This window comes from Tribolium madens, unplaced genomic scaffold (genome assembly GCF_015345945.1).
Source record: "Tribolium madens isolate multiple individuals breed KSU strain unplaced genomic scaffold, Tmad_KSU_1.1 Scaffold_91;HRSCAF=231;Tcas5.2_LG7, whole genome shotgun sequence".
NCBI lineage: Eukaryota > Metazoa > Arthropoda > Insecta > Coleoptera > Tenebrionidae > Tribolium > Tribolium madens.
In genome coordinates, this window is record NW_025401063.1 from 15,702,268 (window position 1) to 15,719,956 (window position 17,689).

At 29.5% G+C, this 17,689-nt stretch overlaps 1 protein-coding gene across 6 annotated transcripts in view; it reads right to left on the reverse strand.

Moving 5' to 3' along the window:
- Window positions 1–2,136: 2,136 nt before the first annotated feature.
- The window catches only part of LOC123010862 (homeobox protein orthopedia-like), a 37,625-nt gene continuing 22,072 nt past the window's right edge, over window positions 2,137–17,689 (reverse strand). For all 6 annotated transcript variants that reach the window (XM_044408026.1, XM_044408025.1, XM_044408029.1 and 3 more), the window contains exons 3-5: window positions 11,870–12,056; window positions 11,623–11,778; window positions 2,137–3,208 (exon numbers count right to left, since the gene is read on the reverse strand). In XM_044408026.1, the coding sequence (XP_044263961.1) occupies window positions 2,943–3,208; window positions 11,623–11,778; window positions 11,870–12,056 (609 nt within the window). In that variant the 3' untranslated portion in view covers window positions 2,137–2,942. The remainder of the gene's footprint in view (window positions 3,209–11,622; window positions 11,779–11,869; window positions 12,057–17,689) is intronic.

The following is a 17,689-nucleotide window of genomic DNA, read 5'->3' on the forward strand; positions in this document are numbered from 1 at the left end:
GCATGTTTTACAATCGCTGCGTCATCTTGTGTAGGGAAGCTTAACCATTTGTTTGAAACAACTGTACAACTAATATTTTATCTATAACAGTATTTTTAGCACAACAATAGAACTTTCACTTGAAAGTTAAATTATTAGTTTGAGCTTCTGCCACAAGAGAGTGCTAACATTGCATAACAATATTTCAATACTCGAAATGCAATGGATCTGAGCTGATCTTTAATTGAACATAAGAAATATTATATTCTGAGTGGAATGTGGCCGTAGTATAATACATTTACGTTTTATAACATAGTTTGATTTTTTTCTGCTTTCCAACCAAATTATTAAAATTTTTTGTTTAATTTGGACGATCTTTTCAACGAGTATAATTCCCATTTTTAATTGGTTTAAAATATTTTTTTTTCTTACTTAGGCATTTATGTTGTTGAAACATTGAGCACTGACTTATTGAGTGAGTATATGGTATCGGATAGAGTAAAAAATAGAAACTTTTATATGTACTAAAGGTATATTTATTAACAATAAACAAAACTAAGAAACGTGGAAACGTGAATAAAATAATGTTTTGAATTTTCTTATTGAGAGATTTTATGAATATAATTTTACTTTATTTGTTCCTTACCGTGTAATGTAATATGTACTAAGTGAACAGAAATATAAAACCACACTTTTTAGTTGAACTAAATATTTATTTTTGGAAAAACTATTTGATGAATGATAAAATACTGTAAAAAATGTGACGTTTTATGAAAAATAAAATTTTTCGAAATCCTTTTGTTTTTAATATCTGCAAAAAATTTTTAAATGTCAATTCACTGTAAAATTATTTTTTGCAAAGACTATGATTTAAAAATTGCAACTCTACATTTTACAAAATTTTTATTAAAATAATCATGTCAGTCTTTTCGTTATTGCTAAACATTCTAGCACATCTCACCAAATTCACAAAGGTTTGACGTTTTATAAATTAAAGTTGAACCTTTAATTTATTAAAACCAAATATTTTAATATCCACGTTATCTTTGAAATGTAATGTTGGTTACTTTAATAAAATTTTCAGGCTCATTATTACTGGTGGGATATCCTGTATAAGAAATTACACATAGGTACGTTTTTTTTTTAAATAAAACAACATTTTATTGACATATTTAGATGTGGTTTTTTATTACAATGTTCTATTGGTCGATTTTGCTTAGTTTTTAAATAAGTTGTTTTCTTTTTGATGAAAACGTACTTTTTAAAAACAAATTAAAAAACTAAGATACCTAGAATTTTTTTTTCCAATTTGGTTGTGATAAGCAACCATTGTAATATGTCATTTTAACTTAATTTTATCACAAGTTATATTATATGACATTATTTTATCACTAGTTATAAAATATGGCATTATTTTATCACTAGTGTTATAAAGTGTGACATAAAGATAACAAATAAAACTATTTTCAGAGCAACGCCCCGACGCTATAGTATGTATTTAGAAAATTATTGAAATCACAGATTTAAAATTTGACTTTGATACCTATGCTTTTCACAACCAAATTGCAAAAAATCTTGAATGAAACACGATGCAAAATGGCTGCTTTTCACGCCTAGTGCAAAAAACACGCTCATTTTGCAACTTGTTGCATAAATTGCTACATTTAATGTTTAAAGTTAAATATCTTTTTAGTTATTGATTATAAACACCTAAAAGTAAATAATTTTGGAAAAACAATTTAAAAATCTCTTAAATGCAAAAACAATAAATAGGGTGTTCCATTTAAATTGTTTAAGTTATTTTAACCTTTAACAAACTTCTTTATTTTTTAATCTTTACAAACGCAAAACAAAAAAATTGTTACAGCTTTGCATTCTGTACTTTCTTTTTGCATAAGTAAGAAAAAATTTGTCCTATAGCTGTCAGTTTTAGTGTAATAAACTTTTAAAAAGTGCATGTTTTTGTCTAAAAAACCGTTTTAAATTAAGGAAAATCGACTAATAAAAGTTTAGCGTAAAAACTTTTTTGCTTATGATCTACAGTGAAGAATAAAAGACCTCGTTGTCCATTTATGAAACATTTTTAATTGTACACATAATCATACAATAATAGTACAATATAAATTATTTTTTTCAATAATATACATACATTATCTTCATTAAAAATACTATCTGATACTACCTTGAAAGCAAAATGAATTATGAATAAACATAACAAAATCATACACTTCTACTTACAATGAATTTACATGTGATCATTAATTTTCACATATTACTCAAAAGTCTATTTAAAGTAAAAAATAATAATACGTATACCGTCTGTTTAGTATACAACAAGAAAATTATGAAAGTTTTTTATCCTATTCTAAGGACATAAATTTTAAAACAACACATCACACTAATATGGAATCCCATTCAACATACGATTTTTCTTTGTACAATAATTATTTTACATCGTATACATAGACGCCACAGTTAAAAATAATACCGGAAATCAATGTAGCACGGAAAAATATGTTTTGGTAGTTTTTCATCAAATTTTTCCCGCGCCAATTATAACAATCACTAAATTGTGTTTGAAATTATTGCGTCAATTATTTGTGATTCTGTAAGGTTACTACTTAATTTAACCGTATACATTTTTAACCCGGTTTAGATTGATGATTGATGACAATTAGTCGAAATGCATTTAAATAAAATTTTAAAATTGTACGCTGAAATAATTCTAAGCGCATTTGTCAGTCTTTTACTTTTTATTGTATTTTTATTATACAAAACCAGGAAAACCAAGCAAGCAATCAATAGTTTATATTTTTATGACCATTGACCAGAAAGAACTGTGTGATGTGTTTCAAGACCGTCAAATCCGCATAGATCACTTCACAATAATAGTATCTACTGCACATCGGTTTTAATTAGTTGATATTGATTGAAAATAGTACGGTTTGTGTAACTCAAAGCAACTAATATACAGAAGCATTGTTGTGGGTGTCGTAGTTGATCTGCAGGTAAGAGGGAATGGCGGCGTTGAGTTCGGAAGCTCTCCGTCGCAGCGCTGCTATGCTATGGCCGCGCCACACATCCTCCTCTTGATCGTTGGGGGAGGTGCCCGACGCCACTGGCGGAGTGGTCGCACTCGAGCACGGTATTTGTGGGGGCGGCGAACCACCCGTCCCACCATTTCCGTTGCTACCGCCACCGTTGTTGCAGTACGTCATCATGCTATCACCTGCAACGGATAAATCACTCAGATTCGCACCGATTTATCACTGATATTAATCGCAAAGCTCACATTATTCTATTTTCATGCAACATTGTTTTAGCACATTTCGCTATATAGCCCAGACAAATTAGACAAAAATAGGGCGATCGGTGGAAAAAAATCCTAGAGTTGGAGTTTTTTTTAAACGCGCTTTCTTTATTCTTGGGTAGGCATATATCAAAAGTCCCCGAAGGTGTGGAGCGAGCTCGAGAAGAGGGAAAGGGCTAAATGTGTTTTTTTTTTTTTGTTTATATCTCGGAAACTATTACTCCTAACGGTTTTTGCCTGCTTATCAAAATTAAAGCCAACAAAATTTCCTACAAAAATGGTCGTTTGCATTTTTGTTGTATAGACTAACCATAAGCGAGTTATAAGGCTCACAAAAAACATCATTTAAAAAATGTGCTTTATCCGCATTTAAAACAGAATTAATCTTGTGATTTGAAAAAACTGAAAGGAAATTGAATTTATTGGGTGTAACTCTTCATTAGAGAGTCTATAAAGTCTTCCGAGTCGTCCTCATATGCTGCATCTTCGTCTTCAACTTAAACATTGAAAACCGAATTACAGTCTTGTTCAGTACAATATTAATAAATATACAGGCTGTCCCAACGGTCCGAAAAAGCTCTATAACTTGTTTATTTTAAGAGATATTGACTTTTTCTTTTTTTTTAGATTATAGCTGCGTTTTTGATGCACATTTTAAAAATATTGCGGTTTATATACAGGGTGTCCCAATATTAAAAAAACACTAAAGTTATGTTTTTTTAAATGGAATCTACTCAGTTTGATTTTATTTTTGGATTTTTCGCTAAATTACAAATAACTTTTATACAGGTTGTTTTCATTTATCTGTTATCAATTTTGATTTGTGGAGCTTTTTCACCAGAATTTTTGAAATGCAGGGGTCTGTCTAAAAATTCGTATTTTCTAAATGCTTGCACACAAGTTAAAGTAAGTAACGCCATTTGATTCCTGAATGTTTGCCGCATCTTTTAGGTGTTTATTCAACAACCTGCTCAGTGGCATGCGCCTACTACGATTTTTTAAACATGATCTTTTGACAAGCTTTCTATCAATATAAGGTTTGTATAGTCTAGTGTAAAATTCTAAGTTGCTATACTAAATTAACTAAATTTTGACAAATTTTTCTGTTTTGAACAATAAAAATCGAGTGGGCCTTATGCAAAAAAAAATTAGCACAGAAAATAAACAAAAGTATGGAATTGGAAATTCTTTGCTGGAAGAAAATGTAATATATTGAGCAAAATTGAGTTACAGAGAAAATTACGCAAAATCTAACATATCGCAAAGCAGTAATTTAGTAGAAAAATGTAAAAACATTAACAAACAAAAAAAAACAAAACATTAAAGCTATTTTACAATTTTCTTTATAACAGATGTTCAAAAATATTACCATTTTTTTCAATACAAGTATGCAGTCTTCGTCTAAAAGATAGTCTAACACGACTTAGCATATCTGCATTTATTAAATGGAATGTATCGCGTATTCTTTGTTTCATATCCTCCGCAGTTGTTGGTCTCAATTTATATACATTTTATATAATTTTTTAAATGCAACACTTTGCGGCAGTCTTGCATTTGGGTATTTTTATTTGTAGAGTCTTTGAGCCAATAAAATATTACCATCCGCTTCACCATGTTAATGAGTTCTTGACGAGTAAAATTCATTTTGGGACTTATAATCTTCACAATAAAATTGATAGATTGTAACAATGACAGAAGCCTACTCGATTTTTATTGTCCAAAACAAAAAAGTTTTTTTTTTTATTAGAAGGTGCTACGAGGGTCTATCAAGTCTTCCGAGTCTTCCTTATATGCTGAACTAGCATTCGCCTGCGACTTTGTCCGCGTGTATTTCTGATATAAAATGGGAAAAAGCCCGTTCACAAAACTATTCCATAGGTTTAGGTACTCTATAAAGCTAGATAATTACCTATGTTATGTATAGGACTCAGTTATAGTAGTCTCGTTCTTCGCATGGGCTATGTTTATGGATAAATATTAAATGTTGATTTTCATAAAGTGTCGTCTCAGTGCACTTCTGCACTCTCAAAATTCGAAATTTCATGTTTCTAATTTTGTTTTTAAGCGTTTAAACTCTATTTTATTTCATTAAAATTTAAAAAGTGCATTTCTACACTCTCTAAGGATCATATTTTCTAAATTTAATGTTTTTATATACCTTTAAATGTGTACACCGTTTTATTCCCTTAGAAACTAATTTTCGAAAAATCTGATTTTAGTGCCCCTTTACACCTCTAAAGTATTTTATGTTTATATCTTTGTTTAAACATTTACACCCCATTTAACGCCCTTATAGATTGATTCTCTCTTTTATCCAAAATTTTTATTTATATCTCCGTTTAAATGTTTACACCCTAGTCACCTTTCTGGCAGACCAGCTTAGTTGAGGAACGCTCTACACATATAAATACTTACCATAAACTAATGAAATGTGTTTCAAAGGATTTTTAATGCAATTTTATATAGATTCCAAACTTTTGAAGCCTACGGTTAGTCCTACGACAAAAATGAATAGGACCATTTTTGTAGGAAATTTTGATGCAGAAATAGACTTCTACAAAAAATTCTGCATAAATTACATAAACGATGAATTTATTTATAGACCCTCGTGACTCCTTTAGTGAAGTATTAGACCCAGTAAATTCAATTTACTGTCATTTTTTTTAAATTACAAGACTAATTCTGTTTTAAATGCAGATAAAGCACATTTTTTTAAATGATGTTTTTTGTGTGCCCTATAACTCGCTTACGGTTAGTCCTACAACAAAAATGCAAAGGATCATTTTTGTAGTAAATTTTGTAAGCGTTAATTTTGATAAAAAGATAAAAACCTATAGGAGTGATAATTTCCGAGATATAAGCAAAAACCCAAAAAAAGACACCTTTAACCCCCTCCTCCTCCTCCTCGAGCTCGCCCCTCACCTTCGGAAACTTTTGATATATGTCTACCCAAGAGTAAAGAAAGCGTTTAAAAAAAATTCCAACTCTTTAGGATTTTTTCCACCGATTTGTCTAATTTGACTGGGCTAATAAATGATCTCCGAGTTAAGCTAAATGCTAATTTTGCTAAGTTATATTATTACTACAGTGCGATCAAAAAGTGTTTCTATCAAGTAGGCGTACTAGTTGAGGACGTATGTCGCTTGGAAGTTTGTATGTCAGCTAGATGTCAAAAAATTATTTTATAAAAATTAAAATATTGATCTATAAACAAATTGAATTAGTATATGAAACGTCTTAAAACACCCTAAAATGAGATGTAGTTGGAGTTTATTCATACAAATCGTTCACCATGATTTGTTGTTACAGTTTACAAAAAAATTATTTTGACATTTCTTATTTACCATTGTGATGGTGACATTTTATCTTACACAGACACACGTTTTAAATTTCTAGTTGTATGGTAAAATTGTGGCTGAATGACAATAAATCAGCCTACTATGATCTAAAACAAAAATATAATGTAGAGACGTAATAGTCCAGTCAGTAGGGAGTTTTGCCCTACAAAAGGTGGTTAAGGTCTAGGCCTTGACAAAAATCAAAGTTTTCGACCTTGGGGGAGGAATCCTCGAACCGCCATCTTGAATGAGGGGTACAAAAAATAGGTTTTTCCAAAATAACTCTGCAGCGGTTGATTCTACGACAAAAGTGTTCACATAAAAGTTAAAGAAGACAAAATACCTCACATTTTTTGTATCAACATTTCCTTTGTAAGTCTAATGTGTAACATTTTTCCCAAAAAATAGTAAAACTCCCCATTTTCGACGGCGAATTTTGTAAGAACAAATTACACTTGTTTTTAATGTTTTTTCCGCACCACAATAATTATACAGCGATATCTATTTTAAGGCTCGGATTATATGCAAAATGCATAGTTGTTATTAAGAGATATATTAACAAAATTATAAGTTTTCTATGCATATCTGATGTTTTTTGCTTAAAATAGGCGAATTAAAAAATGCATACCTATTTTGCATATTTTGGCAACTTCGTGTATATTTTAGGAAATATTACAAAGCACAAATTTCTAATTAAAAATTTCTGTTCAAGTTAAAAATTAGACAGTTTACGAAAAAAGATCCGATTACAAAATGTGTTAAAGAGAAAAATTGTTTAAACTTTTTAATATACTATTAATATTTTTTTCTTAAATAAAACGATTTTTTATTTATTGTTTTACAAAGATATGTTCATGCATGTACAAATGTACAAAAATATTTATTAAAAATGTTCAATTTATGTTAAAAAAATTATAAACTTTATCTGTTGTCAAAACTTTCTTCCACCGGCCAAGGGGTGGTACGTTTAAACAATTAATTAAAATAAAAAACATCTTGGCATCGCTTCTTTATAACCTTTAAACATTCATCAATTTATAAAAAAAAAACGAGTAGTTTATTAAAAAAAATTCTTTAATACTTGTAAGTCAAATATTTTTTTAACAAAAAGTTTTAAGTTTACAAAAAAATGTGTGAACATGATATTAAAATTATTGAAATGAAATACTAATTTAGCAAATTACCGGCTGCGCCAGAACTTGCGCTCTAGAAAAAAATAAAATAAGGTAATATATCAGGAACATGGAAAAAATGTTAAAAAAATTCTACCTATAACAATTGCGAAGTTATGAGATTTTAAATTTTGATACTATTTATTTCTGTAGGAAAAATAATTTTTCAAGTTTTTTTGCTGCAGGCTATTAGAAGAGAAAACAAGGAAGCTGTATCCTAAATTGTAACTCTGTTTAATGTTATTTGTGGCTTTTATTGGCAAAATGTTTGTTATTTTACGAAATAATTAAGTATAAAAAAAACATACAGTATGTCCCCGGATTGAGTTTACAAGAGGAAAAAAGATATCTTTGATTTTACGCCAAACTGCAAAGGAAAAACATTGTTTGCTTTACCTGAAACAAGCAAATCTGTAATCAAAACTTTATTATTCTAATTCAGTAGAAAGAAAACTTCTTTTCTCTCTTGATTTTGGACTTGGGATAATTTTTCTCTGCTTTTTAAGTCCTATCACATTGGCGGTTTTATTATTTTGACAATGTTGTCACTTAGACAAATAGGTTTACACAAGTTAAATAGCAAAAATGTTTGTGAAAAACATAATTTTAATAAATAGCAACAAAGAAACAGCTTTAAGATAAAAACCAAAGTTATTTTTAACAAGAAATATCTATTTAATCAATAAATTAATTGTCAAAGTGACATATAGTTGTTAAATAAATAAAACCGACAATGTGATAGGACTTAAAAAGTAGAGAAAAATTAAATCTAAATCAAGAAAAAAAATTAACTTTTCTTCCTAATGAATCAGAAAAATAAGTTTTAATTACAGATAGATTTGTTTGTTTCAAGTAAAGCAAAAACTTTTTTCCTTTGCAGTTTTGGCGTAAAATCAAAGATAATTTTTTTTCCTTTTGTAAACTCAATTCGGGGACTTACTGTATACAAGATTATCAGTATCATTAAATAGACATAAAAAAATGTCAAATGCCAAAAAACAAATGACAAAATAAAAAATTTTAAACATTTTTTTCATGTGCCTGGTATCTTATCTTTATGTAAGATTTTTCTCTGAGACGCAAGTTCTGACACACCCTGTATTATGTGTAGCTTGACAATTTGAAAGAAAAAATTCCCGATATTTTTGTAATCTTAACTTTGGCAAACCTGTATACAGGGTATTTCACGAGTGATAATGAGCCTGACCACATTTGAACTGCAGCCAGCAATACATTTGCATAGGCTTCATGGATTTTGATTATGAATTTTAAAATTAATAAAACATAGTTATCGTGTGACTGACACAAAGAAATTGACAAGACTGGAAACACAATTTTTAAGGTTATTGTCTATCTACCATTGGAAAACACTTTCAAGCCTTTTTGGAGCTTTTCTATACAGGAAACATTGTCTTTACAAAAGAAGTATTTTTTTCCAAATTCGTCATAAATGAAAATCAGATCTGTTTTCTCATCGTTCGAATGCATTTTGAAATTTTGCTAATGTCAGTTTTGACATGGTTGTGACAATTAAAATTATCGAAGCAAAGCTATCGTGGATTCATAATTTGGTTTTTCAAACAATGCGATATCTAAAATATCCACGTTAACTTTGCAAATGTATTGTGGGTTGTATTTTCAATTCCGTCAGGCTCATTATCACTCGTGAAATACCCTGTATTACCGCTCAAGGGATAAAATGATATTACTACTCACGGGATTTATTGATGTGTTTCCCAACCTTTAAAAGGTTAGTAATCGACCACGGAATCGTAAAATAAGATAGAAGGCTAACGCACCTACACCTACTGAAAATGCACGCTGGATGGAGGCTACCATTTGGTAACCAATGACACCAATAACTATAAAATCCTAAGAATTTTAGTAATTTCCCCAGTGAAATTGATTTGAAGTGTTTTGTTAGTTGCATAGCTTAAAAGTGGTCAAACGTTTGGCTTGCTTAAGCTATTACGCATTTATGATGTAGGTAAGTAGGTGATAATGCAAGAAAAACATTTAATTGTACTGCTGGTTGAATTTTTGAGAACCAAATGGCCATGGAGCGTGTATGTCAGCTTTCCATCTTATTTTACGAATTCCGTGTAATCGGTATATTACATTAGTGTTTGTGAATAAAAAAATATACAATATCATCAGTAACATTAAATAGACATAAAAAATTAATGACCCATAAAATCACACTGAATAATTTTTGGTTAAAAGTGTGACTTTGTAGAACTTTAGATAATTTTTTTACGAAATAAATAGATTTGAAAATAACCAAATTTGTTGGTGTTTTGTTACGTATTTCTTTGTGTATAAGAATTTTTTGTAGTAGTATGTTTAAGTGTAAAGAGGCTTGATTATGAGTTTCAATTAACATCATTACTAAAACCTTTAAACAAAGAGCTAAACAGCTTTTAACTAGATGTTCATTTATGGAATACCGGTGCATAACAAACTACTATTCAAATTGATTTAACTTACAAAAACATTATAAACAATTCATGTATGATATTGTTCGAACTGTAATAATACAAGGATTAGCAAATTCGATACTCATGTTCCTAATAATTCATTAATAACAAACGATTAGTTAAAAATTATCACAAAGATAACATCCCAATAAAGACCTTAAAAAATTAATTGGATGTGGACGTTACGATTTAAAGAAATTATTATCAGTTATCACTCCTCTGTTAACATTCATAAAAATAGTTTACATTTATAACGAATTCTTTAATTAACACACAATTTAAGATTTTAACTGCTTCGTTAGCAAGTTCAATAATACTTTTACTTTTAAAATTGCTAACATGATGCCTATACTACGCCTTGACGAAAAGTTTTGTTCAACACGAGAAAAATATTCACTCAAACTGGACAGAGTCATAAAAGGCCAAGGTAAACAAATTTCATGTAAATGTTGTATTAAGGGGAATGTTGTTTTAGTGTAAATCTGTTTGCTTTTGTTTCATCAATTATTCATACGTATGTAGAAAGGCATCGTATATTTTCAAACCCAAGCATTTCTAATGAAACTCCGATTCCACATTTAAAACTGGAAAAATGTGAGAATAATTGTTTAAACGGTTTTAGAAAAATTGTTCACTTAGCAAGAAATAGTTGAAATTTCTATAGGTGATTCTCTTATGGGTGAATTAGCAAGACATTTGGTGTTTTATGTGCAAACATATAAAAATGACTATGTACTATCATTTTAAAAGAGTGTTAATTATTTTAAGTATATGGTAATGGTTTCGCCAAACACAGGGGCTACCAATGTAGAGTATTTTCTACAGGGTGTTTCGAAGTGGTGATTTATTCTAAATAACAAATTTTTGTGTGGAATTTTTTTATTTAGCATTTGCTAGAAGTAAGAGAAATTTCGCACATTTTTCCATTTGCATCTTCGTACTTGAAATGTATTTAATGACTTAATATTTACTTAAAAATTTGTTCAGTGTACAGTATTTGAAGTGATGCAGAAATTGATATAAAATAAATAAAAAATACGTAGTAGCTGTGAAAGAAATCATGGCAAACACGTTAATGGTAAAACATGTGTGCAGAAGTAATTAGAATAGTTGACGCGTATTTCGGTAGCGGGTAACGAGGCTGTTTCTAATCACTGCTAATTGTATGTTTTGTGGTGCTCCCGGCCCCCGAGGCCCCCTCTCCGACTGCGGAATGCCGCACCGAGTTGTTACTTTCGACCGAAGGTGTCAAAAGTAAATGTCGTGGGTTTGTTTAACTTTAATTTATACGGTCGAACAGTAAATGTTTAAAACTCATGTCTATTAAACTTTATAAAAGCCCTTACCTAATGAATTAAGCCCGTAGTGAGCTTGGTAGACGGTGCTGGCGGCGGCCGTGCTGATAGGCAGCGCAGGACTCAGTCCTGAGCTTTGATTCAGTTGTCCCAATGACTGGCCGAACCCGCCCATAGAAACGGAACTCTGACTGAGTTGGCCCAAACCTGTAACATATGGAAAAAATGTTTCATCCAAACGAAAGATGCTTGCTTTGCTTTAAATCAATATTTGAAAAGGATTTTAGGAAACGTTTACCTGTCGCCATTCCAGCGACGCCCCATCGGGATTCCGACGTACTAAACATGCTGGACCCACAGAGTCCATCACCCATTGCCCCAAAAGGAGGAAGGCCGTGCGAAGGTAAGAGAGCACCCGGAGTTCGGAAGACGTTTGTCGTCTTCTTGCGCTTCTTCCATTTCGCGCGACGATTCTGAAACCAAACCTGAAACAAAAATATTTGCTCTTATGAGAAATTAAAAAAAAAACATGTAAAATTATAAAAGCTATTTTTTCTGTCTATTTCCACCATTTTCTACTTTATACAAGATGTAGATATTCTTTTTCCACATTACAAAAATTATTTGAATATTATTTTTATATTAGTTATGACTTTGTATTATTTCAGGTTTACTACGCAATTTGTTAAGCGTTTTTATTCTATTTTGAATCCGGTAAATGAGCTATTATAGTATCAGTGACCTAACAACAATTACCAAATTGTTATTTTTTACACAAATGTAAAATCATAAATTTTAGACACTTTTTGAAAAAGTATAAAATAGTTATTATTCCTCGTGAATTACCCTGTATATTTTAGTAAAAATTCTTATAAAATCAAAAAATAATTATTTATTATTTATTATTTATTTAGACAATAAAGAAATTGTATATCCACGAGTGAAAAAATTAAATTTATGAGTGACAAAGTCACGAGTGGACTTTCTTTAGTAGATAAATAATCTTTATCGTCGTGTATAATATTTCGTTTTATTTTTTACTCACGTACCAGAATTTCTTGAATATAAACAGTAGATAAAAATTACTTTATTTTACTAGACGATAAAAGACAACTTTATCTACTGAAATTAGTTGATATTAAAATATAAAGAGTACATAAAAATTACTTTATTTTACTAGACGTTAAAAGACTACTTTATATACTGAAATTAGTTGATAAAAGCACAACATTGAGTACAAGATAATAAAATAAATTTCGTGATTACAATATACGTACGCCTCTAACAAATTCGAGCATCATTTATACAACTGTAATAAGTATTTGAATTAGTGAACTTATAACGTAAATTACTATTTTGGTCTCAAAAACTGTAAATGACACATTTTCACATTTTTTATACCTACGGTATCCTAATTTTACAAGACATCTCTCAAGTTTACTGCACGTCATGTGACAAAATAAGATAAAAATTTTGGGCTTTCAAAAACCTCATAAAATACATACTTTATAGTAAATAAAGTTTATTAATGTTAAGAACTCATTTATCCATTCAGTATTTAAAAGTAAACACGATTTATCCGCAAACTTTTATTATTAAATGCTATCTTTCTGCTACGTCATAAAAAGTCTGTTTTTGCGTTTTTACTTTTACAATGACATTTAGCAATGTTGTTTTTTTCTTGCTCTTTCATTGCTTCAGCAATTTCTGGGGAGGTACCTACATGGTAGATCATCAGCATTCGACATTTTGCATTAGTAACTGCACTAGTTATGCACTAATTAAGTTGATAAACACTCTAGAAAACCTCAACACAAATCCGATACTGACACGTGATGTTTGTTTAAAAGCGTTGTTATGATTTCATTGCAAAACGTCTTTATTATTTTGTTCATTTACTTGCTTAATATGTATTTATTTTTTGTCGGCAAGATTCTGATGAACGCCATCTTATGGTAAAGGCACAGTAAGTATCTATAGTATAGGTATACAGAGTGTGTCAGAAATCGCGCCCCAAAGAAATTTCGAGTAAGATAAGATACCAGGAACATGGAAAAAATGTTTAAAAAATTCTATCTGTCAAAAAAATTTGACATTTATTTTTTTAAATTTGACATTTTTTTATGTTTATTTAATGATACTGATGATTTTGTATAGGTTTTTTTACAATTATTTAAAGGTACAAAAAATTTGCCAATAAGGGCCACAAATAACATTGAACAAAGTTAGAATTTAGGATACAGCTTTCTTTTTTCCTCTTCTAATAGCCTGTAGCAATAAAACTTGAAAAATTATTTTTCCAACAGAAGTACATAGAGTAAAAGTGCAAAATTTAAACTGTCATAACTTCGAAATTTTTATAGATGGAATTTTTTAAATATTTTTTCCATGTTTCTGGTATCTCACCTTATATGGCATTTTTCTCTGGGGCACAAGTTCTGGCGCACCCTGTATAAATATGAATTAATAACATAATTGTCTTCTGCCCAAAAGATTTGTACAGTTACATTTTACAGTATTTATGCGTTAGAAATTTTGCAGCGTTCAGTTTTATTAAAACAGTCAGCACTCACGGTGTAAAATTTTACCTACCGCACTTACAATGTAATAGTTATTATTTTGCGCCTGTAAATTTTTAATTTATTAACACTAATATCTTATACTGTTCTATGGTGCATTTAAGCTTACTTCTTATGTTGCCGTTAATATACGCTCTTCTATAAAATACGTCGTCAATCACATTATATTTTCGAAGTAGCTACATAACAGTATATTAGAAAATCATTCGAACAAATGAGATTTAATGATGTGTTTTCCAACCTTTAAAAGGTTAGCAATCGGCATCTTACATTGGTGATTGTGAATAAAAAATTTAATATGAAAAGTACAATTGGTCGCTGACTGAATTGTGCCACCCGAATAATCTAACACTTTTGATGTCTTAACTACATTGTTTAAGGATATTTCAGAATTTTCTGAGTTTGTAGAGACTGGTGATGCCACTTGTGGCAACACATTTTACTCATAATAGTAAGTACATTATACATAAAGAGAGAGAAATGCACGATTATTAAGCCAGAGGGCGAAGCCCGAAGGCTATAAGGCGTCAAAGAAACAATAGCATTTCTCTCCAGTGGTGTATACTATTTTTTGCTCGACTTAAAAAACTCAAAAAATTGGCTGTTTTTCTTTAATAAAAATTATAATTTAGCATAAAGTTAGCATTCTTTTGAATCACAGTATGGTAACAATAAAAATGTTTGTTGAAATTAAGCCTATCAACGAATGGGAATGACCTAGTAACGAGAGCAAATATTTGCTTCCATCGTTAAGTTCATTTCTCTCCCTTGGGAGAGAATTTTAACTTTTGTCACAATTTTCACATAAGAAACATTAGGTAACAATTTCTGAATTTAGCAAAATTTCTGATCCAATATTAGTATTAGAAAAAATTAAAAAAATAAGTTTTATAGTTTAAAAATCTCGGTTTATAGAATTCTCACTTTTTTATACGGTCGCCCAGATTTAAACTACGACCTCGATTTTTAAACTGTCTGTAAAACTCTTGTTCTCTTATTAATAGCTATAAATTTAACAGCCCGGTAAAAAAGTACTTTTTAAATGGAGGGCATAGGAGACAAAGGCGCAATGTCATTATGAAGTTAGAAAATTCCTTTAATAATAATTGCAGAAGTACAAAATTTACATAACCTCATTTATGATAAAAAGAAAATAATACTTCCAACTTAAGTTAATAACTAAGGTAAGTAATTAATTAATTAATGTAGGTAATTGTGAATTAAAAAAATAGTTGTTGTGAATTACGACATGTTACGTCTGGGCAGCATGTCCATAAGTAGTGTTATATTTTTCGCTGTTGTATTTTTGGGTAATAAATGTGCTAGTAGTGAAATTTTTTTTATATAAAACACGGTAGTGAAGATTTTTAAAGCCTCGCATGCTACGCATTTCGGGATATAAACAGCTCGGCTACAAATAATTTCTCTCTATCTATAAATGGCAACCCATTAGCAACTTTATATTTAATTTAAAAAAAAATATATAAGTTGCAATTTGACAAAAAATCGCATAACTTAAAAACAAAACAAAAGTTCGTTCTCAAAATACGATTACATTTTTTATATTACTTTAATTTATATTAATTATTATTTTCTGATGTAAAAATGATTTAAAGAAACCGCTTGGTTCCAAACTTTATATTCACTCCGTATAAAAAAAATCTTGCCACAAGCTAACTAAAGGATTAATCTATTATCTTAATCTTAATTATGTAATCTTATGATTACAAAATAGTATATTATGTAACTAGTGCTATAACATACTCTCTCTTAATTTCAATTACAAAATGAGAAAAAATTGAAAGAAAAATAGGTATTAATATTTATTGTGACTAGTCCAGTGTTTTGTGTAAGAGAAATAAAATAAAACAAGAAAATGGTTTTGCAAAGTTTTGATAAAATTTTTATTTTTTGGTTGTTTCAGACAATTTTATGCGTTGTGTAGATGTGCAATTTTGAGCGACCGATTTTGTTAAAAAGTTTAACATTGTGGAGTTAATAGCAGTAGTTTACAAATAATAACTAGTTTAATATACCCTTAATTAAATTATTATTATTTCTATGGTTATTTACCTTTAATTAAACAAAAGTAATAGTTAATTTTTTTATCACTTCGCAGTTTTTCTACAAATGCTTTCTGCACAAATGCCCTCCATTTAAAATTTATTTAAAATTTAAATTGTTGCTACATTATTTTAAAAATTATCACCAGATGAGTTTAACAGGTTTTAAAATATATTTGATTGATTTGCATTTGGACGTATTTTAAAAAAATTTAGGCAGCATGAGTGACCAACAGGGCGAGCATTTTGATCAAGATCTGAAATGTTTTTGGAATGAAAATATGTTAGGAAATTACCTACTGTTGGACTGTTATAAAAAAAAACTGATCCAAAAAAGTATAAAAAACAAAAGTAAAACAACTAATTTTTTTATTTTAAATTAACTTGCACTTGGTGTCACAATGGGATCCTTTTATTATTAACTCATTTTTATCTTGTTGTTTAGCGGTTTTTGTATTTTTGTTAATATATACTTCTATTCCTTATATTATAACTTATAAGTTATAAGTGACGTGGTGAACCTTTTTAAATATTTTTTCAACACTAATACCTTAAACTGTTTCTATGCATTTAAGCTTACTTCTTATGTTGCGTTTTTCTATGAAATACGTCGTCAATAACAACGTAAGTATTTTATAAGCTCATATACCGGGTGGGGCATCTGTTACGCCCAAAAAGAAAATCCCACTTCTAAATAAAAAAAATTGTTGAATTTTTTCACACTTCCCTGGGCATTAGTAAGGTACATTCTCTAATTTTTTGGTAATTTTTCATTCACAAACAAAGCCAAAAAAAAATAAAAAGTAATTTTTTCCCAAAAAATTTAATTCTAATTTTTATACTGACCTACGTAGATTCACTTCCTACAATTGTTTACAAAATTAGAAAAAAAATACCAATTAGATTTTGAATTAAACGAAATTTTCCATCTTAACTTTGAAAATAATTTTTATTTATGACCTGCTACTTGTTCCATCGTAAATTTAGGTGACAATGGGGAACTGTAATTGGGGTAAGATTCCAAGGTTTACAACAAAAAGACCCTTTAAAGCGGTCGGCTACCAGTAAATGATTCTTTTGATGGGGCAAATTATACCATTTTGTCATAAATCACGCGTCTGGTTGGTGTTTAAATAAAAAAACGATTATTTGGCTAACCAAGTCAAAATTTGAAATTGTGATATCAAAGTTTGATGCGCTGACAGGTACAGATTCATTTAGTGTAAAAACTTTTTAGGTAAATTAACAGAAAGTATTCATAAAACACACAAAACTGTTACGGACTCATTTATTATCAAAAAAAAATTAGAAAAATCCTCAAATTATACCCTATCAATAATTAGTTAGGTTTATGAAATATCGTCAGTTTTAATTAATTTGAAGTCGCGATTTATCAAGCGCGCGTAACCGATGCCCCACCCGGTACTCTTATCTTGAAATTTTCTAAGTTTTGACTTTATTTTGACATACTTCTTT